The 26387-nt window shown below is 40.6% G+C and overlaps 1 protein-coding gene, 1 long non-coding RNA gene and 1 other non-coding gene across 4 annotated transcripts; 2 read left to right on the top strand and 1 right to left on the bottom strand.

The window, feature by feature from the left end:
• Positions 1-1497: 1497 nt before the first annotated feature.
• Positions 1498-24360, bottom strand: LOC126161495 (uncharacterized). 2 transcript variants are annotated; one of them, XM_049917393.1, is made up of 4 exons: positions 24228-24360; positions 23890-24072; positions 4306-5613; positions 1498-1757 (listed from the first exon to the last, which is right to left on the bottom strand). In XM_049917393.1, the coding sequence occupies exons 1-3, from the start codon at positions 24292-24294 to the stop codon at positions 5393-5395; spliced, it is 471 nt and encodes a 156-aa protein (XP_049773350.1). In that variant the 5' UTR covers positions 24295-24360; the 3' UTR covers positions 1498-1757; positions 4306-5392. The 2 variants fall into 2 exon arrangements, with proteins under 2 accessions (XP_049773350.1, XP_049773349.1); XM_049917392.1 differs by lacking the exon at positions 1498-1757 and adding an exon at positions 2591-2948.
• Positions 2043-4250, top strand: LOC126161496 (uncharacterized). The gene is made up of 2 exons (XR_007534925.1): positions 2043-2158; positions 3522-4250. It is a non-coding gene; the product is annotated as an uncharacterized LOC126161496 (long non-coding RNA).
• Trnat-ugu (transfer RNA threonine (anticodon UGU)) lies at positions 12601-12675 on the top strand. Its single transcript has one exon. It is a non-coding gene; the product is annotated as a tRNA-Thr (tRNA).
• Positions 24361-26387: the final 2027 nt, after the last annotated feature.

Raw genomic sequence — 26387 nt, 5'->3', positions numbered from 1 at the left:
TCACGCTCCGTCCTCACAGCTTTACTTCTGGGAACTTATTTCATGTTTCAGACATATGTAAAATACCCCATGGTTGGCAAAGTGTACCACACACTTGCCTGCATTCATTTGCAATAGTGGTGGCAGAACCCCTGAGTGTGAATGTTCAGCATATAGGAGTGAAGTTTCGTAGCAACACCAGCATGTATAACTCTTACTAAATAATCTTGTATGCCTGAGGAAAACAATGATGTGTGTTTCTTATGAGGAAGTACACTTGATAATGTTGTTGTTGTGGTCTTCAGTCTTGAGACTGGTTTGATGCAGCTCTCCATGCTACTCTATCCCGTGCAAACTTCTTCATCTCCCAGTACCTACTGCAACCTACATCCTTCTGAATCTGCTAAGTGTATTCATCTCTTTGTCTCCCTCTACGATTTTTACCCTCCACGCTGCCCTCCAATGCTAAATTTGTGATCCCTTGATGCCTCAGAACATGTCCTACCAATCGATCCCTTCTTCTTGCCAAATTGTGCAACAAACACCTCTTCTCCCCAATTCTATTCAATACCTCCTCATTATTTATGTGATCTACCCATCTAATCTTCAGGATTCTTCTGTAGCACCACATTTTGAAAGCTTCTATTCTCTTCTTGTCCAAACTATTTATCGTCCATGTTTCACTTCCATACATGGCTACCCTCCATACAAATACTTTCAGAAACGACTTCCTCACACTTAAATCTATACTCAATGTTAACAAATTTCTCTTCTTCAGAAACGCTTTCCTTGCCATTGCCAGTCTACCTTTTATATCCTCTCTACTTCGACCATCATCAGTTATTTTGCTCCCCAAATAAACTCCTTTACAACGTTAAGTGTCTCATTTCCTAATCTAATTCCCTCAGCATCACCCGTCTTCTTTCGACTACATTCCATTATCCTCGTTTTGCTTTTGTTGATGTTCATCTTATATCCTCCTTTCGAGACACTGTCCATTCCGTTCAACTGCTCTTCCAAGTCCTTTGCTGTCTGTGAAAGAATTACAACGTCATCGGCGAACCTCAAAGTTTTTATTTCTTCTCCATGGATTTTAATACCTACTCCGAAGTTTTCTTTTGTTTCCTTAACTGCTTGTTCAATATACAGATTGAATAACATCGGGGAGAGGCTACAACCCTGTCTCACTCCCTTCCCAACCGCTGCTTCCCTTTCATGTCCCTCGACTCTTATAACTGAAGTTCTGGTTTCTGTACAAATTGTAAATAGCCTTTCGCTTCCTGTAATTTACCCCCGCCGTCTTCAGAATTTGAAAGAGAGTATTCCAGTCAACATTGTCAAAAGCTTTCTCTAAGTCTACAAATGCTAGAAACGTAGGTTTGCCTTTCCTTAATCTTTCTTCTAAGATAACTTGATATTACAATATGCAAAATGAAAGCAATACAACAAGAATGGCAGAAAGGGATATTTTAGGGCTCGCTCAGGTTTTGTTATCACAAAACAAAGTATGTGTTTGGAAAATATTTATTTTCTCATATAAAAAATATATAAAAATATGTCTAAAACACTTAACTGCTAATATTGGTACAAACTGTAAGAAGTATTCATTCTTTTATAAAGAAAATACTTTTTTTTCACAATGTCGACAGATGTACCTTAATGTACTAGCACATGGAACAAATACTTTTTTTTCACAATGTCGACAGATGTACCTTAATGAACGGACGGAAAAATGTAATATTAGTTTCATATAGAACCACTTTCCTGTACAGATCTACCTTCATGAACGGATGGAAAAATGTAATATTAGTTTCACATAGTAACCACTTTGCTACACAGTCATTAATTTTATGTCAACTCTTACACATAAAACACAGATCGTTTAAAGTATCTTAGCAAATAAGGGCATCAGATTGTTTGAGCAGGAAAGCAGTTCTGATCAACATGCCACAAACTAGTGATTGTCTAACGTAAATTTGTAAAAACACTTTAAGGAAATGAATCTAGAAAAATTGAAATTATGTTAAAGTTTTGCATGTTTTGCAATGCCAAATATAATACATATTTTCAATTTTTTATTAATTTGTGCAGCTGCACAGTGACTGAGGTAAAAACCAGGCCAGTTGTTACTTAACAAGCTTGACATGCATCCACCTCTTTTGAGTCTGTCGTACACAAGGTCACAATGTTACAGAGTAACTGGAATCAAATAATCCTTCACAAAGCAAAGTAGCTGAGTAAGGCTTTTTTTCATCTGATGTCCTCTATACTCATTTTAATAATGTGCATTTTGCCAGAGTGCGTTTTTGGAGTGAGAAACTGTCAATGAATATAACTAATAATCTTACATCTGGGAAACTAATGGATTTAAGTATGGAGTTTGAGCAGAAAGATCAATGCTACATGTCACAGCATATTCAGTAACAGTATTGTCAAATCATCTTTTGACTGAAATGGCATCCCAATTTTGGTATTCAATTTATTCATGGGCATTACAGTATATTTTCATGTACCACGTAATTTTATCACTTGCTGTATTAGAGTTAGATCTACAATTTCAGTACAGCACCAAAAAATATTTATGTTTTCTTTACAAAAACAACATTTTTAATTTTTTTTCAGATATGATTTTTAGTTTACTACAGTGCAACCAAGTGAAGTGGGTGCCTGGTGATGAAGGCAGTACACTGGCAAGTTGTGCTTCATAAGAGAGACTGAAAGCTATATGAATACTCAGCAATAAATGTAAAGCAATAATGTCTCATAGATAGAATAATTCTCTTTCACAGGACAAGAAAGTAAATGTACAAGACAGAAAGACATTCAGTTTTAACTGTTCAGCACTACTGACTGTACTAGCACATGGAAAAAATACTTTTTTTTCACAATGTCGACAGATGTACCTTAATGAACGGACGGAAAAGTGTAATATTAGTTTCATATAGAACCACTTTCCTGTACAGATCTACCTTCATGAACGGACGGAAAAATGTAATATTAGTTTCAGATAGTAACCACTTTCCTATACAGTCATTAATTTTATGTCAACTCTTACACATAAAACACAGATCATTTAAAGTATCTTAGCAAATAAGGGCATCAGATTGCTTGAGCAGGAAAGCAGTTCTCATCAACATGCCACAAACTAGTGATTGTCTAATGTAAATTTGTAAAAACACTTTAAGGAAATGAATCTAGAAAAATTGAAATTATGTTAAATTATAATAAAATTAATGAGATGAGTTATGCAGAATATAAGTAGTGAAAGAATATTTTGACATAATCTTAAAATAAGTTTAAATTAAATGTAATTTTATATCTTGTCAGAGAATTCCAAAATACTGAAACATATGATTCACATGCAAATACACCTACAACATAAAAACAACAGTACAAGCATGTTTTGCAATGCCAAATATAATACATATTTTCAATTTTTTATTAATTTGTGCAGCTGCACAGTGACTGAGGTAAAAACCAGGCCAGTTGTTACTTAACAAGCTTGACATGCATCCACCTCTTTTGAGTCTGTTGTACACAAGGTCACAATATTACAAAGTGACTGGAATCAAATAATCCTTCACAAAGCAAAGTAGCTGAGTAAGGCTTTTTTTCATCTGATGTCCTCTATACTCATTTTAATAATGTGCATTTTGCCAGAGTGCGTTTTTGGAGTGAGAAACTGTCAATGAATATAACTAATAATCTTACATCTGGGAAACTAATGGATTTAAGTATGGAGTTTGAGCAGAAAGATCAATGCTACATGTCACAGCATATTCAGTAACAGTATTGTCAAATCATCTTTTGACTGAAATGGCATCCCAATTTTGGTATTCAATTTATTCATGGGCATTACAGTATATTTTCATGTACCACGTAATTTTATCACTTGCTGTATTAGAGTTAGATCTACGATTTCAGTACCAAAAAATATTTATGTTTTCTCTACATAAACCACATTTTTAATTTTTTTTTTTCAGATATGATTTTTAGTTTACTACAGTGCAACCAAGTGGTGGGTGCCTGGTGATGAAGGCAGTACACTGGCAAGTTGTGCTTCATAAGAGAGACTGAAAGTTATATGAATACTCAGCAATAAATGTAAAGCAATAATGTCTCATAGATAGAATAATTCTCTTTCACAGGACAAGAAAGTAAATGTACAAGACAGAAAGACATTCAGTTTTAACTGTTCAGCACTACCGACTGTACTAGCACATGGAAAAAATACTTTTTTTTCACAATGTCGACAGATGTACCTTAATGAACGGACGGAAAAATGTAATATTAGTTTCATATTGAACCACTTTCCTGTACATTTACCTTCATGAACGGACGGAAAAATGTAATATTAGTAGCACATGGAAAAAATATTTTGAGAACGTCCCAGTGTTATACCAGGCACATCATTCACTTGGATAGGTTACACGGGTAGTCCATTATAGCCCCTTGAATTTTGTACGACACATGACACAAACAAAACAGCTGCCTTAAGGAAATAACAATGTGTTTGACACATAAACAACATGGTATTCACACTCAATATAAAAAAGTCTGCTAACTTATGACATGCCTCTGGCAGTGGCAACTGCAAATAACAGTGACATCATGGGCTGAAAAGACAAGTATAATCATCAGTCTCTGGAATGTGAAAAAATATGTCTGTAAAGTCTGAATCATACAACTACTAGTCATTTATGGGGAAATGAGTAGTCAGTGAGGTATACCATGATTATAGCTGGACAATCATCAGCAGGCCCAACTACAAATTAACTAATATATACTAGGAAGTGGACGGATAGGCAGTGGCTAACCAAAACAACTAATAGTCATTTTCAGGTATTTCACAAGAGAAACTTATCTCATTTGTCAATGAACAGTTAAAAATTATATGACCACCATTAAATATTTTCATAACACAGGGGTGAAATGACTACACAGCACAAAATTTAAGATGGAGCAATTGAATACAAATGTATGAACATTAAAATCTTCAGGTAATACATTAGTTTCTAGAACCTAAATACATATTGAATTGTTTATTGACTAAACCATCTGGTCCCCTGCCTAAGGGAATGAGTAACTCCATATCATCTACAAACATAATTCTGTCTTCAGCTGCCCTAAAATATAAATACAAAATACAGCTTGTTAGTGCTGTGTCACCCATAAAACTTAAACAAAAAATATATTTACAAACTTTACAACAATTTGCAATGGTTCTACTACATCAACTGTGCATATAAGCTTTCTAGGATGCCACTTTCCATATTACCAATACAGCTGACTGGAACAAATATGCTGATAAAATACTGGCAAATGTGTAACAGGCTACTTGCTGATTCTGAGATTCAACTCTCAATAACGAGATCCTGTCCACATATTTAAATGTGAGGTACACGGAAAGGCTTCACTGAAGCCACATGTAAGTCAACAAAGCAACAGTGGATAAGATCATAAGCAATGGCTTTGATATTTTTGATGATGGTGCCAAATTGCACCCATCCTCAGAGCAGTAACATTCTTCCCAGTACACACCATTGTCATAGACACCCCAGTTGCATACTCCAGTCACTCCATAAGTTGCCACAGACGCACACTGACGGATAACCTGACGCCATCGCCCATCCCCTGAAAATGCACATGAAAGTTTCATATACTATGTGTTTTACATGTGGTTCACTCATGACGGAAATAGTGGTCATTAACAATACAAAACACACACAAAGATAAAAACAGAATGTAAATAAATACAAAAAGACATGTGAGAGACTTGAATTGCAGACTATGTTGTGTTCTAAATACTAAGAGTTTTGGAACAATGGCAAGATTCTGTTATACAGAAGCAGCAGCAAATGACTAAAGTTCTGAAACATGTTATGTACTTTTAAATTTCTTAATAAATACTTAGCAGTTGTACCTAACATAAACCTGAACCTGACTGGAAAATACAGAAGTGTCAATAACATATTTGCCCATATTTTTGATAGTTGATTAGGTCTACTCACTTCATAATTCAGAGCTGCACATACAAAACTGAAGTGGCAAACGTCTGAAGGTAGACAGAAACTATCCTGTGAATGCCTGATTAGAAAGTTTGAAGAACCAGCAATTAAAGGCACAAACTGCAAACAATTGTAGATTGTGGCCAATGGTGGAATAAGTTACGAAGGATTATAGATTAGCATCATTTTCGTGTTGAGTTAACTTTGAGAAAGGAGTTGCAAAGTATGTAAAAGCTGGACACAAAGTGAAAAATATAGAAGCATGTGCTTATGAGTTGTTACTGCAGAATACTTCTATGATAATTGTAACTGTCTACAGATCGCAAGGAAACTTAAGATATCTATGAGGAAGCTAGATGCATTATTGAGCTACATGTCAGGCAACAATAAACAGTTAGTAACTTGTGGGGACTTCAATGTGGATTTCTTAAAAGATACGGATACGAAAAATGAACAGAATCACTATTTGGGTGTTTCAATCTAATTTCAGTAATCACTTATGTGCGGCAAAAAAGCAGATCACGGATAGACCACATTTATATAGACAATGCTCAGGCTGAAACAATTAGCGTGTACCCAACTGCTAACGGGCTACCTTATAATCATGTACAATTAATGGAAATAAACAATATGGGACCTTTCAACTTGGGAGGCCGGTTCATACAAAGCAGTGAGGCTTATTAATATGAACAGAATACAATGTTTTAAGAGTAAGCTAAGAGGGTTGATATGGGATGAGGTATACGTAGAAAGAGATGCTAATGTCAAAATGTATTCCACAGTCAATTTGTGTCAATGGCACATTGTCAAATAGGAGAGTTGAAGAAGCAAGACAAAATATTAAAAATGTCATTCCACAAAACTAAGCACTTAAATTAATACAATATCATTCACTGAAATTAATACAATTGTAAAAATTCTAAAAAATGAAAGTTATTGTGGGGCTGATGAAATTTCAAATAGAATTCTGAAAAGTTGTTCCAACTTAATAAGTAATAAGTAAACAATTATGTCAATTTCCTTACTGACATCTTTTTCCAAAATATTTGAAAAAATAATGTATTCAAGAGTGGTCTAACACGTAAGTGGAGTCCATTTACTTGGCACATCACAGGTTGCTTTCCAGAAAGCTTGCTCGACTGAGAATGCTATTTATACATTCACTCATCTAACAGAACACATCTCAAATAATAATACACTCCTGGAAATTGAAATAAGAACACCGTGAATTCATTGTCCCAGGAAGGGGAAACTTTATTGACACATTCCTGGGGTCAGATACATCACATGATCACACTGACAGAACCACAGGCACATAGACACAGGCAACAGAGCATGCACAATGTCGGCACTAGTACAGTGTATATCCACCTTTCGCAGCAATGGAGGCTGCTATTCTCCCATGGAGACGATCGTAGAGATGCTGGATGTAGTCCTGTGGAACGGCTTGCCATGCCATTTCCACCTGGCGCCTCAGTTGGACCAGCATTCGTGCTGGACGTGCAGACCGCGTGAGACGATGCTTCATCCAGTCCCAAACATGCTCAATGGGGGACAGATCCGGAGATCTTGCTGGCCAGGGTAGTTGACTTACACCTTCTAGAGCACGTTGGGTGGCACGGGATACATGCGGACGTGCATTGTCCTGTTGGAACAGCAAGTTCCCTTGCCGGTCTAGGAATGGTAGAACGATGGGTTCGATGACGCTTTGGATGTACCGTGCACTATTCAGTGTCCCCTCGACGATCACCAGTGGTGTACGGCCAGTGTAGGAGATCGCTCCCCACACCATGATGCCGGGTGTTGGCCCTGTGTGCCTCGGTCGTATGCAGTCCTGACTGTGACGCTCACCTGCATGACGCCAAACACGCATACGACCATCATTGGCACCAAGGCAGAAGCGACTCTCATCGCTGAAGACGACATGTCTCCATTCGTCCCTCCATTCATGCCTGTCGCAACACCACTGGAGGCAGGCTGCACGATGTTGGAGCGTGAGCGGAAGACGGCCTAACGGTGTGCGGGACCGTAGCCCAGCTTCATGGAGACGGTTGCGAATGGTCCTCGCCGATACCCCAGGAGCAACAGTGTCCCTAATTTGCTGGGAAGTGGCGGTGCGGTCCCCTACGGCACTGCGTAGGATCCTACGGTCTTGGCATGCATCCATGCGTCGCTGCGGTCCGGTCCCAGGTCGACGGGCACGTGCACCTTCCGCCGACCACTGGCGACAACATCGATGTACTGTGGAGACCTCATGCCCCACGTGTTGAGCAATTCGGCGGTACGTCCACCCGGCCTCCCGCATGCCCACTATACGCCCTCGCTCAAAGTCTGTCAACTGCACATATGGTTCACGTCCACGCTGTCGCGGCATGCTACCAGTGTTAAAGACTGCGATGGAGCTCCGTATGCCACGGCAAACTGGCTGACACTGACGGCAGCAGTGCACAAATGCTGCGCAGCTAGCGCCATTCGACGGCCAACACCGCGGTTCCTGGTGTGTCCGCTGTGCCGTGCGTGTGATCATTGCTTGTACAGCCCTCTCGCAGTGTCCGAAGCAAGTATGGTGGGTCTGACACACCGGTGTCAATGTGTTCTTTTTTCCATTTCCAGGAGTGTATATTACCAGCTGGTATTTCTTGTGATCTCTCCAAGCCTTCGATTGTGTAGATCAGAATACTTTCTTCAAAAACTAGAAGTTCTATGGAACTGATGGCTTTACACACAGCTGGTTTGAATCATACTTGACAAACTGAATAATTCAGACAATGTAGGAATTGTAGAAAATTTTAGTGACTGGAGTAAAATCGCACAGGGAATCCCACAACGTTCAATTCTGGGTCCACCTCCTACTACTTATACATGTAAATGACCTACCACTTAACATTCAACAAGCAAAATTTGTATTTTTTGTACACAATACTAGTGTTATAATAAATTCCATTAGAGAGAAAACACTAGAAGAGTCAGTAAACTATGTTTTTCAAAGAATTATTAAATGGTTATCTGAGAAGGCAATTCATCGTGTTATAACAGTAAGGTCTCCCTAAACAGTACTGCCCGCATTACACAGCAGAGGCATTGACAAATGGAACTGACTCTGTATGGAATGTGTACGCAGTTATTTTTGCAGAATGAGACTTTCACTCTGCACCGGAGTGTGTGCTGATATGAAACTTCCTGGCAGATTAAAACTGTGTGCCCAACCGAGACTCGAACTCGACACAGGCTACATCCATGAATGATGAGATGGTTCAGATCACTTAATCTGAGCCTGTCAAAACCGTAAAAGTTAAGAAACCTTTGCCTTTTGCGGGCAAGTGCTCTACCATCTGAGCTATCAAAGCACGACTCACGCCCTGTACTCACAGCTTTACTAATGCCAGTATCTCGTCTCCTACCTTCCAAACTTTACAGAAGCTCTCCTGCGAACCTAGCAGAACTAGCACTCCTGAAAGAAAGGATACTGTGGATACATGGCTTAGCCACAGCCTGGGGAATGTTTCCAGAATGAGATTATCACTCTGCAGCGGTGTGTGCGCTGATATGAAACTTCCTGGCACTTTAAAACTGTGTGCCCGACCAAGACTCGAACTTGGGAACTTTGCCTTTCGCGGGCAAGTGCTCTACCATCTGAGCTACTGAAGCACGACTCATGCCCGGTACTCACAGCTTTACTTCTGCCAGTATATTGTCTCCTACCTTCCAAACTTTACAGAAGCTTTCCTGCGAACCTTGCAGAACTAGCACTCCTGAAAGAAACGATACTGCAGAGACATGGCTTAGCCACAGCCTGGGGGATGTTTCCAGAATGAGATTTTCACTCTGCAGCGGAGTGTGCGCTGATATGAAACTTCCTGGTAGTTTAAAACTGTGTGCCCGACCGAGACTCGAACTCGGGACCTTTGCCTTTCGCGGACAAGTTTTCTACCATCTGAGCTACCGAAGCACGACTCACGCCCGGTACTCACAGCTTTACTAATGCCAGTATCTCTTCTCCTACCTTCCAAACTTTACAGAAGCTCTCATGCGAACCTTGCAGAACTAGCACTCCTGAAAGAAAGGATACTGCAGAGACATGGCTTAGCCACAGCCTGGGGAATGTTTCCAGAATGAAATTATCACTCTGCAGCGGAGTGTGCGCCGATATGAAACTTCCTGGCAGTTTAAAACTGTGTGCCCGACCGAGACTCGAACTCGGGACCTTTGCCTTTCACGGGCAAGTGCTCTACCATCTGAGCTACCGGCAGTTTAAAACTGTGTGCCCGACCGAGACTCGAACTCGGGACCTTTGCGTTTCACGGGCAAGTGCTCTACCAACTGAGCTACCGAAGCACGACTCACGCCCAGGACTCACAGCTTTACTTCTACCAGTATCTCGTCTCCTACCTTCCAAACTTTACAGAAGCTCTTCTGCGAACCTTGCAGAACTAGCACTCCTCGGGCACACAGTATTAATCTGCCAAGAAGTTTCATATCAGCGCACACTCCGCTGCAGAGTGATAATCTCAATAATCTCATTCTGGAAACATCCCCCAGGCTGTGGCTAAGCCATGTCTCCGCAGTATCCTTTCTTTCAGGAGTGCTAGTTCTGCAAGGTTCGCAGAGAGCTTCTGTAAAGTTTGGAAGGTAGGAGACGTGATACTGGCAGAAGTAAAGCTGTGAGTACCGGGCGTGAGTCGTGCTTCGGTAGCTCAGATGGTAGAGCACTTGCCCGCGAAAGGCAAAGGTCCCGAGTTCGAGTCTCGGTCGGGCACACAGTTTTAATCTGCCAGGAAGTTTCATATCAGCGTACACTCCGCTGCAGAGTGATAATCTCATTCTGGAAACATCCCCCTGGCTCTGGCTAAGCCATGTCTTCGCAGTATCGTTTTTTTTTTAAGAGTGCTAGTTCTGCAAGGTTCGCAACAGAGCTTCTGTAAAGTTTGGAAGGTAAGACGAGACACTGGCAGAAGTAAAGCTGTGAGTAAAGGGCGTGAGTCGTGCTTCGGTAGCTCAGATGGTAGAGCACTTGCCCGCGAAATGCAAAGGTCCCGAGTTCGAGTCTCGGTCGGGCACACAGTTTTAATCTGACAGCAAGTTTCATATCAGCGTACACTCCGCTGCAGAGTGATAATCTCATTCTGGAAACATCCCCCTGGCTGTGGCTAAGCCATGTCTGGGCAGTATCCTTTCGTTCAGGAGTGCTAGTTCTGCAAGGTTCGCAGGAGAGCTTCTGTAAAGTTTGGAAGGTAGGAGACGAGATACTGGCAGAAGTAAAGCTGTGAGTACCGGGCGTGAGTCGTGCTTCGGTAGCTCAGATGGTAGAGCACTTGCCCACGAAAGGCATAGGTCCCGAGTTCGAGTCTCGGTCGGGCACACAGTTTTAAGCTGCCAGGAAGTTTCAGTTATTTTTTATTATGTTACTCTTTATTCACTCAAGCCCTGCAGAAGACTCTACAAAACATTCATGTGAAACACCAATAAATGCTACCAATACCTCACAATATTAAGGTTTTAGTGGAATAGCATTATTGGAAATAATGATTCAGAAAAGACTAGATGAAGAGCTGTAAGCCTAAAGTAGTCAAAAGTTATCCAAAGTAACACCAACTCACTGGAAAATCCAACAAGAGAGACTGAAGTCCAAAATCAGCAGGAGCCCACTTTCAGCATCAAATAACTAAAATGTAGCAATTGCCTTAAAAGAACTCAACATAGGGCTAACCTCAATGAAAACAGAAAAGCAATCAGGGAGAATGACATCTGTGTGAAACATAAAACACTTTGGTCCTGAAGCGAACAATGGAGTCTGGGCTTTGTCAACCAATACCTCAAAATATGCAAGATTCCAGGGTCATTCCATGTCATGTCATCCAGGCGATGACACCCATTATCCAGTTGTGAACTTAGATCTTGTGTACTGCTTTGGTATCTAGTATCATGAACTTTTGCCAATATTTATTGCTTTATATACATTTTGTTGGTAGCAATTGCTGAAAGTTCGATGCAATGCATTACTTCAAAACAAATTGTAAAAATTTGGAAATTGGCTGCAGTTTTTAAACAAAAAATAATATACTAAGATGGTATCTGTTCTTTCGGACATGTCCGAAAGAACACAAAAAATAATATACTAAGATGGTATCTGTTCTTTCGGACATGGCTGAAAGAACAGATACCATCGGTGGCCATGCTGCTCGTTAGAATTAATTTACAATGAAATGAACACCCTTAGCTGCTTACAGGCATTGACATACGTCAACGGGGAAAGATGAAAATGTGTGCCCCGACCGGGACTCGAACCCGGGATCTCCTGCTTACATGGCAGACGCTCTATCCATCTGAGCTGCATTGTCACTGATAATATCTGTTCTTTCGGACATGTCCGAAAGAACAGATACCATCTTAATATATACATATAGTTAAGGCTCACCGGCCACTTGACCATCTTCTTCTTCTGTGCGAATGCACGAACAGTGCCCGAACTCTTATGGGAATCGGCAACGCGCCGCGAGTAATGAGTATAATGAGGGGGGGGCACTATGAATGTAGTGTGGGACAATACATTGAGAATGTGGGTTACGCCAGAGGCGTGCCGGAGATAAATCCCTGCAGTCGCGCTATCCTCTGTGCCCTCGGTGGCTCAGATGGATAGAGCGTCTGCCATGTAAGCAGGAGATCCTGGGTTCGAGTCCCGGTCAGGGCACAAATTTTCATCTGTCCCCGTTGACGTATGTCAATGCCTGTAAGCAGCTAAGGGTGTTCATTTCATTGTAAAAAATAGTAGGCTGACTGTTTTTTCCCTGAATATCCTTTCGGACATGTAGTTTCTGAAAACATGTTAGAATTGTCCAACTAAATTTTTGTAAATTTTAGATAATTTTATTGTTAAATTAGAATAAATTTTTGGACAATTGCCCCCCCCCCCCCCCGCCCTCTCTGGAAAACACTGAAAAAATTAGAAAGTGCTCTACAAATAATAAAGTTTCATCACACAAAAAATCAGTTTTGAGAAATGAATGACACTGGGGAAAAAAATTATATTACTACCCAAGAGGTTTTAACAACATACGTACACACAAAAATATTCAAATTGAACAAAAATTGCAATATATGAAACAAAATTACACATTATAAAATATAGGGAAATTGTACATTACATGACATATGAACACTTTCTTTCTTCTGCCATAACCATTTTGTCAAAAGCCAATGTTGTCAACACTGCACAAAATGCTGGTACCAATCTACATTCAAGTTTATTCGGAACTACACATGTGACTAGACACTTTGATGCTTAGAATTTTATTATTATTATTATTATTATTATTATTATTTTATGAGAACCACTTTTCTTCCACCAACTTTAAGGACTCTTTGCTCAGAGATTAAGTATGGTCTGTTGCTGTGGTGATATCAACTTCACATGGAATATGAGAGAAAGAAACAACACAAACATCATTATCAGGCCAATAAAAGATGGGGATGGTCCATGAGAATGCATTAACCTTACTGTAACATCTCCTCCTTCACAATTCACCTTCTCAACAATTCCCAAATATCAAGAAGAATCACATCCATATGCAACATAGCAGTTGGGCTGCACAGTGCATTCCGGCATTAGTGGCAGAAGTGCATCTGAGAAACATGCACAATACTAAAACCCGTATCACAGCTCAGACTCTTTTTTCTCCAATCTTAGTTGGTGATATTGGTACAATGTGATGAATGGATCGTGTTCCACAAATTGTTTTTGCACTTGTGAAGCGCTGAGAGAGATAATATCTGACTTGCACAATTTCATCTTTTGAAACAAAGAGAACTGAAATGCCTTGCAGGTTCTCATGACAGAATTCAAGTACCTGTGAAGCTGCAAGTATTTGATCTTTATTAACTCTTTGCAAACTTGTTTTTGTTACAAGTCTTGTAACAGTGCCACCAATGCCATCACAGGGAGATTTGTCATGGCTGGTAGCAATAATGGACCAGCTGTACTTTATGTTGAAGTCGTGTTCATGGTAGCAGATATTTCTGAAATTCTTACAATTTTTTTATATTGTGTAGAACAACCACCAGTGAAATATTAAACAAATGCAAGATGAATTTCTGGAAATTCACATATACAAAAATTCAGTACAGTCTTCAGTCTGGTACACCGAGGCAACATCATGAACTACATCATCAGAAACAATACAAATGCTTTTCGCATGCAACAGTTTATCCTTTTTGTAATATATATTGACAGTGTAAAGAGTTCAGCTGCCATTGTTTCAATGGTACTCCTGTACTTCATCCTGAACAACAAAATTGAGATTTTTACTGAACTCCATTAAAATTAACACTACTCCTTCAGCAAGTGTTTCCAACTTCATTTTGTGCTTCCCTCTTCATTTTCAGATAATCAGATTTTGATTGAGAAATAAAAGAGTGTGGAGTAAGTTTTTCAATTTTCTTAATTAGTGTGTCATGCAATTCTGATAGAGAAGTGATTTGAACACTTAAAGTCATTCTATCAGTTGCTACCCATTGACTATACTGAACCATCTCATCAGGATCATAGTCTTCTATTTCATTTTCTAAGTGGGTTGAAGCAATGAACTGATAGGGCATTTTTCATACAGACGAAGCATACAACCTCAGTTATTTATATCACATGTTATTAATTTAATTAGATCTTGGTATGTTTCTTGAATAGAAATGGAATTTAGAATCAATTTAACATTCTGGTGGTAAATGCACACACATACGGTATGTGTTCCTGATGAACCTGCAAGTATACACTGATATCGATAAAATACCCTTCTCCATTAAAAGAGCTCTCGCGTAACATACCAGATATCCAGAAACCGGAAATTTGGAACTGACTTTCTGTCGAGAACAAGTTGGCGGCACAGGAGTGCGTAACTGAATTTTTTCACAATTATTTGCATATTCAATTTCCTGTTTGATTTTATCCATGAGTTCATCAAGATGTTTTGCCTTTGCTTCCAGTTCTGCTAAATCACTGTCAGGGATAGTGCTTGCATCAGCAGCCAGCTCAACTTGATATGTATGTGAAATTTTAGTTGCAGAGCTGCTGATTCCAATTTTCATTTGGCTGCTGCATACCGACCATGCCGAGCAACTGAATGCAGCTTTGCAGGAGATACTCCTAAGCTAGTCAAGCTAGTATTAAGCACAGATTTTTCAGGTGTCTGCACCTTCACATTACTGTCATTTATATAGTCTGGTGATGAGTCGTCACTTGCTTGTTTTTCATTAATAAGTTTGATACAGGTTGAGCACATTTTCTCCCCAAGGGTGATGCTAAAGCCTCTCATTTTGAAGGTCTTTGCCTTTTTCAAAACTAATTTCATGCAATCCAGATGAAACAGATGGTTTATGGTGCTTGAAGGGATCACAGCAAATTTTCTTATGTAGAGAGAATCTGCGGAGGTACCTGTCTTTGTGTTTAACACACACACACACACATGAAACACTTAAATCACAGTATGAATGACTCTTGCTTTGCCATAATAAAAGTTCTTGTTCTTCACTGGTCAGTTCATTCACACAAGTCAGGCCATTATCACATATATCTTGCAGATACTGTCCAAGAAAACACTGCCTACTTGTACTTTCCATATTGCTTCAGTCATAAAACCAATATTTGTCGTAAGTAATTCAAAAGATTATTGGCGTAACCTAAAAAGTAATTAAATAATGAAAAATCATTCTATCCCATTGTTTCATAACAAAAGTAGTTCACATTATTCTTGTAACATTAAGGGACTTAACTTTTGTTTTGGAATGAATAGTTAAAAACTGCAACAATTGAATTTTTAACCAATAACGGACTCTGGGTACAACTCAGTACAAGAGCTCAGAACTGCATGCTCAGTGAACACATAACTCAAAACAAAGGAACTGGATGATGCAATACATGTAGTGGCAATAAAACAGTGTTCTCAGATATGATCTGTTCCTAAGGAAATCCAGTATAGCCAAATTTTTTAGTGGTGACATGGTAGTCATGAATTAGGAACTCCAATATTTATTTTACAATAACATTGTTTTTCACACTTCCCATTATTTCTACAAAATTATTCTTTTAGTGTGACATAATGGAGTATTTATAATAATATTGTAAATTTTTCAAAGGTATCTATGAGGGGGCAATACCTTCAAAAAATCATGATGCCCATGCATGGATTTTGTTTAAAAGAAATTATTTAAAATATTTTCTGAGCTGCAGATGACGGATATTCATTATAAGAAGCACAACTATAAAAATGTAAACCTTCTTCTTTAACTAAAACAAAACAAAAAAATTTTCCAGCTTCCACCGCAAAAACTGTGGGACTATTGCATTTTTTAAATTATAAAGGAGCTTGTCTATGAAAGACTGAATTCCTGAATCTACACAACTTCTTTTTATCATAAGTGAAAAGTAATTGACCTGCAACATTTACATTTTGCAAACGTGAACATAGCTAGGTAACCTTCCACTACCCAAAATTTCGAAGATTTGCATGATGATGGCTGTCATTTCCTAAAATTTCTGGATGATTCAACATGGAATGGCCCCCAAAGACGTGGAGAAAAGCAAAGATAGCGGCAATATTAAAGCCTGGGAAAGACCCACATCCCCAGAAGTACTATCATCCAGTATTGCTCTTACAGCTTCTATACAAACTGCATCAATGACTCATACTGAACTACTCATTAGCCATCATTGTACCAAAACTCACCCTTCAAAAGTCTGCAGACCAGGAAAATGTTGCAGCAGCCAAATCTTGGCCCTTACTGAAGAAAACAGATAACAGGACTAGCCTTGGTTGACCTAAGCTCTACACCGTCCAGCCAAAAAATTCCAAGACTGATTTTATTTCTGGCACTTAAGTGATGTCAATGCAGTAACAATGGTGGCAGCTTGAAGTAACAACTGTAAACGACAGAAGTGGACTCTATCAGTCAACTGTGAGCAGGCAGCATTAAGTAGTGGAGGTATGGCTGGAATGTGTCAAGGTTGTTGCAAATTGGAATGGAGCAACATCTCTAAATGAAATGTTCAAGACATTCTCCAGAATGTTTAATAGGAAAAGTGAGTGGGAAGTTTTCCTGCACATGTTGACTCCTGAACAAAAAAAACGATGCATCTGTGGCTTGATTGACATGCAAAACAGACAATTCTTTTCTGGAAAAAATTATCATGGGTGGCACGATTTGGTGTTATCAGTATGAACCTAACATAAAACAACAAAGTGCAGATTTTTACATGAAGGGTTAACTCTGAAGACAAACGACATTCAAGCCAATGTGAAACAACAGAAACTCCAGGATGCAATAATGACCATATTATGGAAGGGATAGATTGCTACTCAGCATGTAGAGGAGATGCCAAACAGACACAACAAAAAGTCTGCTAAACATGTAAGTTTTTGGCAGAATGCATTCTTCCGAAATAAACCACACACATTCATGCAAATGCAGTTCACACACACGACTACCTCCGGCAACTGGGGCCAGACTATGAGCAACTGCGCGTGATGGGAGAGGCAATCTGGGTGATAGGGGTAACGAAGAGGCAGGGGTGGGGAGGGGGATGGTCAAGTGCTGTTTGTGGGAGCATGGTGGAGGGAAAGTACGGCAGCTAGGTGCAGTTCGAAGATAGATGACGGGAGCAGCGGAAAAGGAGGGATGTAAGAAGATTGTGGGTGTGCTTGTGGAACAGAAGGCTGTGGAGTTGGAACACGGAAGGGGATAGTTAAAAATGGAAATGATCGCATGGCATCAGTGGCCAGGAGTTCCCAGGTGGTAAGTTCAGCCACCAAGTGCAAGTCTTATTGAGTGTGACGCCACACTGGGCGACTTGGTGCCGACAATGGGGATGAAATGATGATGAGTTCATTACAACTCCCAGTCCCTGAGGGAAGAAAATCTCCCACCCCCGCCGGGAATCGAACCTGGGCCCCCATGCGTGGCCCAACGCACTGACCATTCAGCTAATGAGGCGGACAGGGGATAGGTGAAGAACAATGACTAATGAACGTCGAGACCAGGCCAATTACGGGAACATAGGACATATTCCAGGGAGAGTTCCCACTAATACACTTCAGAAGAGCTGGTGTTGGTAGGAAGGACCTAGTTGGCACAAGCTGCAAAGCAGTCATTAAAATTAAGAACGCTGTGTTGGGTGGTGCACCCAGCAACTGGATTGCCCAGCTGTTTCTTCTCCACTGTTCGTCGGTGGCCATTCATGCGGACAGACAGCTTGTTAGTTGTCAAGCCCATGTAGAATGAAGCACAGTGGTTGCAGCTTAACTTGCAGATCACATGACTGTTTTCACAGGTAGCCCTGCCTTTGACAGGACAGGTGATGCTTGTGACTGGACTGGAGAAGGTGTTGGTGGGAGGATGTATGGCACAGTTATTGCATCTAGACCTATTACAGGGATATGGGCCATGAGGCAAAGGGTTGGGAGTAAAGGTTGTGTAGGGATAGGAGAGGATATTGTGTAGGTTCAGTGAACGGTGGAATACCACTGTGGAAGAGGTGGGGAGGATAGTGGGTAGGGCATTCCTCATTTCAGGGCATGACGAGAGGTAGTAGAAACATTGGCAAAAAAAGTGATTCAGTTGCTCAAGTCCTGGGTGGTACTAAATCATGAGAGGAATGCTCCTCTGTGGCCCAACAGTGGGACTTCGGAAGGTGGTGGGTGACTTGTGAGATAAGGCATGTAAGATCTGTTTCTGTACAATGTTAGAAGGTTAATTATGGTATATGAAGGCCTCAGTAAGACCCTTGGTATATTTCAAGAGGGATTGCTTATCACTAAAGACGAAATAGCCATGGGTGGCTAGGCTGTTTGGCAGGGATTTCTTGGTATGGAATGGGTGGCAGCTGTAGAAGTGGAGGTATTGGTGGTGGTTGGTAGATTTGATATGGACAGTGGTACTGATGTAGCCATCTTTGAGGTGGAGATCGAGGAAGGTGGCTTGTGGTTGAAGAACACCAGGTGAAGCAAAAATGGGAGAAAGTATTGAGGTTCTGGAGGAATATGGATAGGGTGTCCTCACCCTCAATCCAGATTATAAGATGTATGAATCTTAACTAGGTAAGGGGTTTGGTGTTCTGGATGGTTAGGAAGGATTCCTCTACATGGCCCATGAATAGGTTGGCATAGGATGGTGCCATGCGGGTGACCATTGCCGGTACCTGGATTTGTTTCTAGGTGATGCCTTCAAAGGAGAAATAATTGTGGGTGAGGTTGTAATGTCATGCTGACCAGGAAGCAGGTGGTAGGCTTGGAATCCACAAGGCATTGGAAAAGGTAATGTTCAATAGTGGTTAAGCCATGGGCATTAGGGATGTTAATACAAACGGAGGTGGCATCAATAGCGATGAGCAGGGCACCATTTGATAAAGGAATAGTAACTGTGGAGAGTTGGTGGAGAAGATGGTTGATATCTTTCATATAGGAGGGTAGGTTGCAAGTGATAGGCTGAAGGTGTCGGTTTACTAGAGCAGAGATTCTCCAGTGGGCACACAGTAACCCCCCCTAAAATGGGACATCCTGGGTGGATGGGTTTATGTACTTTAAGAAGCATGTAGAACATATGAGTGCAGGGAGTGGTAGGGATGAGAAGACAGACAGTCTTTGGGGAGAGGTTCTGGGATGGACCTAAGGATTTGATGAGAGACAAGAAATCCTGCTGGATTTCTGGAATGGGGTCACTATGGCAGAGTTTGTGGGTGGACAAATCTGACTGCTAGAGGAGTCCTCCTGTCAAGTAATACCTGTGGCTCAAAACAGCAGTGATGGGTCCTCTGTCAGCAGGTAGGATAAGGTCAGGATCAGATTTTAGTGGTGAATTGTCCTTCTTTCTGCAGATGTAAGGTTAGCTCGCATGTTGATGGGTTTGGAGAATGATGGTAAGGCATGGTTCAAGGTTAAGAAATTCTGGAAAGTTAACAGAAGTGATTTGGGGACAGTGGGGGTGGATCACAGTTGTAAGGAAGAGTGAACTGAGGCAGGCAGGGTTCAACATTGGTCTTACGTTGCGTCTGATTGGTAGGGTTGGTGGTGAATAAGTGTTTCCACTGAAGGAACCATGAGAAGGAGTGGAGGTCATTGTGGAAGGAGGGCTTGCTGATGATAAGGCCATTTGGTGGGATACGATGAGCCAAGCAACAATGCAGGGACAGTACGTGGGACTGGTCTCTGGCCAGGGATAAGGAAACTTTTATGTATTGGCACAGGTGGAAGGAACAAGAATCCATGGTGGAGGATAAAAACATGTAAAATACGCAAATAATGTAGAAATATAAGTGACACACAAGTTGACACTATCTAAAAGGACGTTTCTCACAGTTTCAAATGGTTGTGTGAACTTCCTGTGCATTGTACTCAAGTGGAGAAAGAATATGCAGAACACCTGAAACATTAAAATCGCTATCTTAACTTTTCTCTATTTTTTATTAATACAACCTTGAAACTTTTTGAGCTGACAGTATATATCACACAGTGAATTACAGGTCACTCTGTGACACAGTTAAAGATTACCAACATGTAAAAATCATTGCCTCACTGCACAGAATATTCTATGCTGTTTAGCAACTGGCAATGGCATAAAATTGTGCTGCCCAGGATAATGTCCAGGACCGAGCCTATTCAACTTTTATACCAATGACCAAACAACACTAAATTACACAAGTAATTTCTGTATGTGTACGATCTGGTGATCAAAGCTCAAGAAATGAGTTTTGGGAAGGTAGAACAAAACACAGAATACACTCTATACACTACATCAGAATACTACCGATATGCTGCCCAACAATTATAAAAAAGTGACTGGATTTACGGCCCAACTCCTGAATAGCAGGTCACGAACACACTGAGAAGCTTATGCATACCTTCAATGAATGCCAGTGTTCCTTATTTGGAGATTCCTGTGGTGGAAGACTTAAATCTTGCATGAGACTCTTGGGCAAAGAACTAGTGGGGACTTCAAATGACAAACCTACACTATAGGAGATACACAGTGGCAAGAATTTGAGAAGGAAGAATGTGAACAACACCTGTGAAGGTAAACCAGATCAATCTGGGTGTTATATTGGGCACTATAGATTAATATGCTGACAGATGTGATCGTGGTGAATATCAGGATATGGAATGTCTCCTGACTTGCTGTAACTGTTCTACTAATGTACACTACATTATCAAAAGTATCCGGACACCCCCAAAAACATATGTTTTTCATATTAGGTGCATTGTGCTACCACCTACTGCCAGGTACTCCATAACAGCAACATTATTAGTCATTAGGCAACGTGAGAGTGCACAATGGGGTGCTCCGTGGAACTCACGGACTTCCAACGTGGTCAGGTGATTGGGTGTCACTTGTGTCTTATGTCTGTATGCGAGATTTCCACACTCCTAAACATCCCTTGATCCACTGTTTCCAATGTGATAGTGAAGTGGAAACATGAAGGGTCACATATGGCACAAAAGCATACAGGCTGACATCATCTGTTGACTGACAGAGACTGCCGACAGTTGAAGAGGGTCGTAATGTGTAATAGGAAGACATCTATTCAGATTATCACAGGAATTCGAAAATGCATCAGGATCCACTGCAAGTGTTACGACAGTTATGCGGGAGATGAGAAAACTTTGATTTCACGATCGAGCGGCTGCTCATAAGCCACATATCATGCCGGTAAATGCCAAATGACACCCTGCTTGGTATAAGGAGAATAAACATTGGAAGACTGAACAGTGGAAAAACATTGTGTGGAGTGACGGATCACGGTACACAATGTGGCGATCCGATGGAAGGGTATGGGTATGACGAATGGCCGGTGAACGTCATCTGCCAGTGGGTGTAGTGCCAACAGTAAAATTTGGAGGCAGTGGTGTAATGGTATAGTCGTGTTTTTCATGAGGGGCCTTGCACCCCTTGCCGTTTTGAATGGCACTATCACAACATAGGCCTACATTGATGTTTTAAGCACCTTCTTGCTTCTCACTGTTGAAGAGCAATTTGGGGATGGCGATTGCACCTTTCAACATGATCGAGTACCTGTTCGTAATGCACGGCCTGTGGCGGAATGGTTACATGGCAATAACATCCCTGTAATGGACTGGCCTGCACAGAGTCCTGACCTGAATCCTGCAAAATACCTTTGGGATGTTTTGGAACGCCGACTTCATGCCACGCCTCACTGACCAATATCGATACCTCTCCTCAGTGCAGCACTTTGTGAAGAACAGTCTGCCATTCCCCAAGAAATCTTCCAGCACCTGATTGAATGTATGCCTGGGAGAGTGGAAGCTGTCATCAAGGCTAAGGGTGGGCCATCACCATACTGAATTCCAGCATTACTGATGGAGGGCACCACGAACTATTAAGTCATTTTCAGCCAGTTGTCTGGATACTTTTGATCACATAGTGTATCAACAATGAATTATGACAGGAAAGCAAGGAAGAACTGGTCAAAGACCAATTTTGGGCTGAAAAATTTTGATCTCTGGGCATGAAAAAGTAAAAAGGAAAGTAAATAAGGGGATAGATGTAAAAGCATTCACAAATAAGTGACAGTCTAAAGCATTACTAAAAAAAATTGTAAGGCTCCCATAATACTCTGCACACAGCTGGTTGATACCAGAAATAGACTGCAGTGAAATCCAAAGAAATATAACTGATTAGTCTATATACAGCATACTGCATGGTGAATTTCCAGCAGTAGACAAGAATGCTGAGGAATGTATTGAGTCTGCACATGAATGTTTGGGCAAGAACAGGATTATATCTGTAGTTGGATTGGTCTATTGGTTTCTATTCAGATCCAAAAGTAAATAAGAAATTCAGAGAAATGCAGTTCATTAGTATTATATAAACTGCCCATGTCACAATAGACTGGATGAACTATAATCATCCTGAAACAGATGGGGAGAGTTACAAATTCATAAATATTAGCTGCACAAAAGGTATCTAGTTAACTGCTTTTCACTGACTGCCACATACTATCCTTCCACTGGCTGCCTCCCAGAGGCACACTGCTGCCGAATGGAAGCTCTAAAAAATATGTACATAACACAATAATTAAAGAAGGTAGTTATTGGTTTCACTATATACAGGGTGAACCTAAAGTTATGCAATTCTAAATTTAAAAACAATACTGTAGAATGGGATCTAAAACTGAGCTTTTTACTGGTGGGAATGTCTGTGTTGGCAATGGATGACCTCGTGAGAGAGACAGCACACATGACAGCCAAACAGGTTCCCGCCCTTTTGATGTCAGTGCTGAGTTAGCTGTGTGCAAACAATCATATGTTTTAGGCTGAACATGTGTTCATTCTTGAAAGTTACTTCAAATTACAATCTTTCTCAAAATGCCTGAAAGACTTTAGGGTATCTTTTACTGAAACAAGGGTGCCTAACAGATTAACGATTTCATGTATGATCACTAAGGAACACTGGGAGATTGAAGGAATTGGAACGTTCTCGCTGACCTTCAGTGTCAAGTGCGGCCTGACTGGAGGATATCCGCGCATTGTACGTTCACCAAGAAAGTTGACATGAAAGCTGTGTCAGCAAACTAGAATGTCCATCAACAAGAAGCACGAGTACAATGAGGATACAGAAGGGAATTACCTGTGTTCTTTTCAAGAGGAATCCATTCTAGTGTTTACATGAATCAATGTATAGAAACAATGGAAAAACTAACTCAGGATGGTTAGATGAGGAGTCAATCCCCACTCCCAAATGTGAGTACACAGACTAAAATGGAGCTGCATACAACAGAAACACTGCTCCCACTTTTAAAAAAGACACTATATCTAGCAAAATCTGAAACTTCCTGGCAGATTAAAACTGTGTGCTTAATAATGTGGTGCAAATTTTAACAGACAATATCAACGTGCAGTGTACTTACATATGAAGCCTTTGGGACCCTGTTGAGTTTTCTTGACACAAAATGTTCCAAGAACATGAGATTCATCGCTGCCGCAATCAACTGGGATATGACGACTCTTGTCAAATTTTTTGTATGCTCCACAGTTATCTTCTCCTTTCGGATCCTCGGCTGATGAACATTGGTAACATCGTATAGCTTCGCCTGAAATGTATGTATGTATTTAAAATTGAGCCATTCATTAAAAAAAAAAACGATCAATGTAATGAGAGGGGTGATTGATCTGTGAAGTGATTATCAACAAAGTGTTAATAATCCTAACGAAAATTCACATATCGAATTATCTCTTTATGTCTAACCTGCTGGTACCAACAACACCAATACGATAAACATAAGCCAAAAACAATGCGTAATGTTTGACAACATTGTATTCACGTACAAACTAACAGCCAACACCCACCACCCACTTGTTGACGCATAGATAACATGCGCACTTACATACAGCAGCGTGCTTTATCTTTGCCTTGTGAACTATCGCCAGCTTGCGCAAGTGATTCTGCCATATAGCTGTTTTTTGTGTCTCCGTTGATCTGCGTAGAATAGAAATATTCATTGAGTGAGAATTCAGATGCACAGGACAGAATTTTAGCCGCTTACATACATAGACGTCGACAGTTACGAGATTATGGTGGGGAAGAAGTTTGTACTTAAACGCTCTGAAGATTTTAAATGCCACTAACTTCGCTAGTACAGGCACATCACGTTCAGAAGCGCCGTTTATTAAGCATATGCGTCTCATAGCCATCTTCATAGTTTGAATTTGATATCTGGAATGACCTTGGCTTAAAACTTTTAAGAAATGAATGCAAGGTCATTTCATTTGCCTGCTACAAGGGTCGAAGGTCAATTCACACTGACCGATGCGTCACGTCACCGCCTCGTTAAGGTGTTTTCACACTGTCCGTCACTTCACTTCAATTCGTGAAACTCCGGTCAGCAGCTGGTAGTGACACATCCAGGATTTTGTTATGGAAGGGGCTTGACTCAACTGTGCATAGGCTTTCTCAAGACACAGATTATTATACTAAAAAGCACACATAATTTTATTTTACTCATTTAACACATAGCAAATCTCCTCGGATAACGTTTGGCAAATTCTTCTATGACTTCGACAGGTTGTAGGCTGCCACATATATCTCGGTGAATATACATGACAGCCAAACCATTCAACCAGTCATTCGCCATTGTCGTATGAAGGTACGACTTTACCAGTTTAAGTGAAGAGAAGCTATGCTCCACACTACAAGCAGATACTGGTAATGTAGCGAGAATCTTGTAAAGAATTTTTATATAAGGGAAAAATTCATTTGTCTCTCGATGTGCCTCTGCTGCTGTTTGGGGGAGGGATGTTCCCTGTCTTTCCAGAGCTCCTTCCTAAGAGTTGTTGAAGAGTGCTCTCCTCTCAGAAAGCGACTCCTCAACTGTTTCAATACAAAATCGATGAAAGGAAAGAATTAATTCAATCTGAAACAAAACATGACATGACATTATTCTCGATCTCGAAAGAACAGAAAAGAAAGAAATTTTGCAGCAAGCAAAAAGTGTGTGTATGTATTTAAGGTTTATTTTGCTTGTAGTATTCCTTACAAGGGAACATCCCCATCGCACCCCCCTCAGATTTAGTTATAAGTTGGCACAATGGATAGGCCTTGAAAAACTGAACACAGATCAATCGAGAAAACAGGAAGAAGTTGTGTGGAACTATGAAAAAATAAGCAAAATATACAAACTGGGTCGTCCATGCGTAACATAGGCAATATTAAGGGCAATGTGAGGCGAGGAGCGCCGTGGTCCCGTGGTTAGCGTGAACAGCTGCGGAACGAGAGGTCCTTGGTTCAAATCTTCCCTTTATTGAAAATTTTGCTTTCTTTATTTTGGCAAATTTATGATCTGTCCGCTCGTTCATTGACGTCTCTGTTCACTGTAATAAGTTTAGTGTCTGTGTTTTGCGACCGCACCGCAAAACTGTGTGATTAGTTGGCGAAAGGACGTGCCCCTCCAATGGGAACCGAAAACATTTGATTGCAAGGTCATAGGTCAACCGATTCCTCCACAGGAAAACACGTCTGATATTTTGTATACGACACTGGTGACAGCATGTGCGTCGCATGAGAGGAATATGTTGTCGACCCACCTAACTAGTACACTTGGCGAATGGGTGAAAAGTTTCTTCTACGTTGCCCGATTTAGGTTTTCTTGTGGATGTAATAATCACTCCAAAAAAAGTGATGAAAACATAAGAGTTTTTCACATAAACTGAAAATAAAAAGTTAAAATTTTCGGTCAAGGGAAGACTTGAACCAAGGACCTCTCATTCCACAGCTGTTCACGCTAACCACGGGACCACAGTGCTCCTCGCCTTACATTGCTCTTAATATTGCCTATCTTACGCATGGACGACCCAGTTTGTATATTTTGCTTATTTTTTCATAGTTCCACACAACTTCTTCCTGTTTTCT

This window comes from Schistocerca cancellata, chromosome 2 (assembly GCF_023864275.1).
Source record: "Schistocerca cancellata isolate TAMUIC-IGC-003103 chromosome 2, iqSchCanc2.1, whole genome shotgun sequence".
In the NCBI taxonomy this organism is placed as follows: Eukaryota; Metazoa; Arthropoda; class Insecta; order Orthoptera; family Acrididae; genus Schistocerca; species Schistocerca cancellata.
The sequence above is the reverse complement of the archived record's forward strand: the minus strand, read 5'-3'. Positions and strand labels throughout refer to the sequence as shown.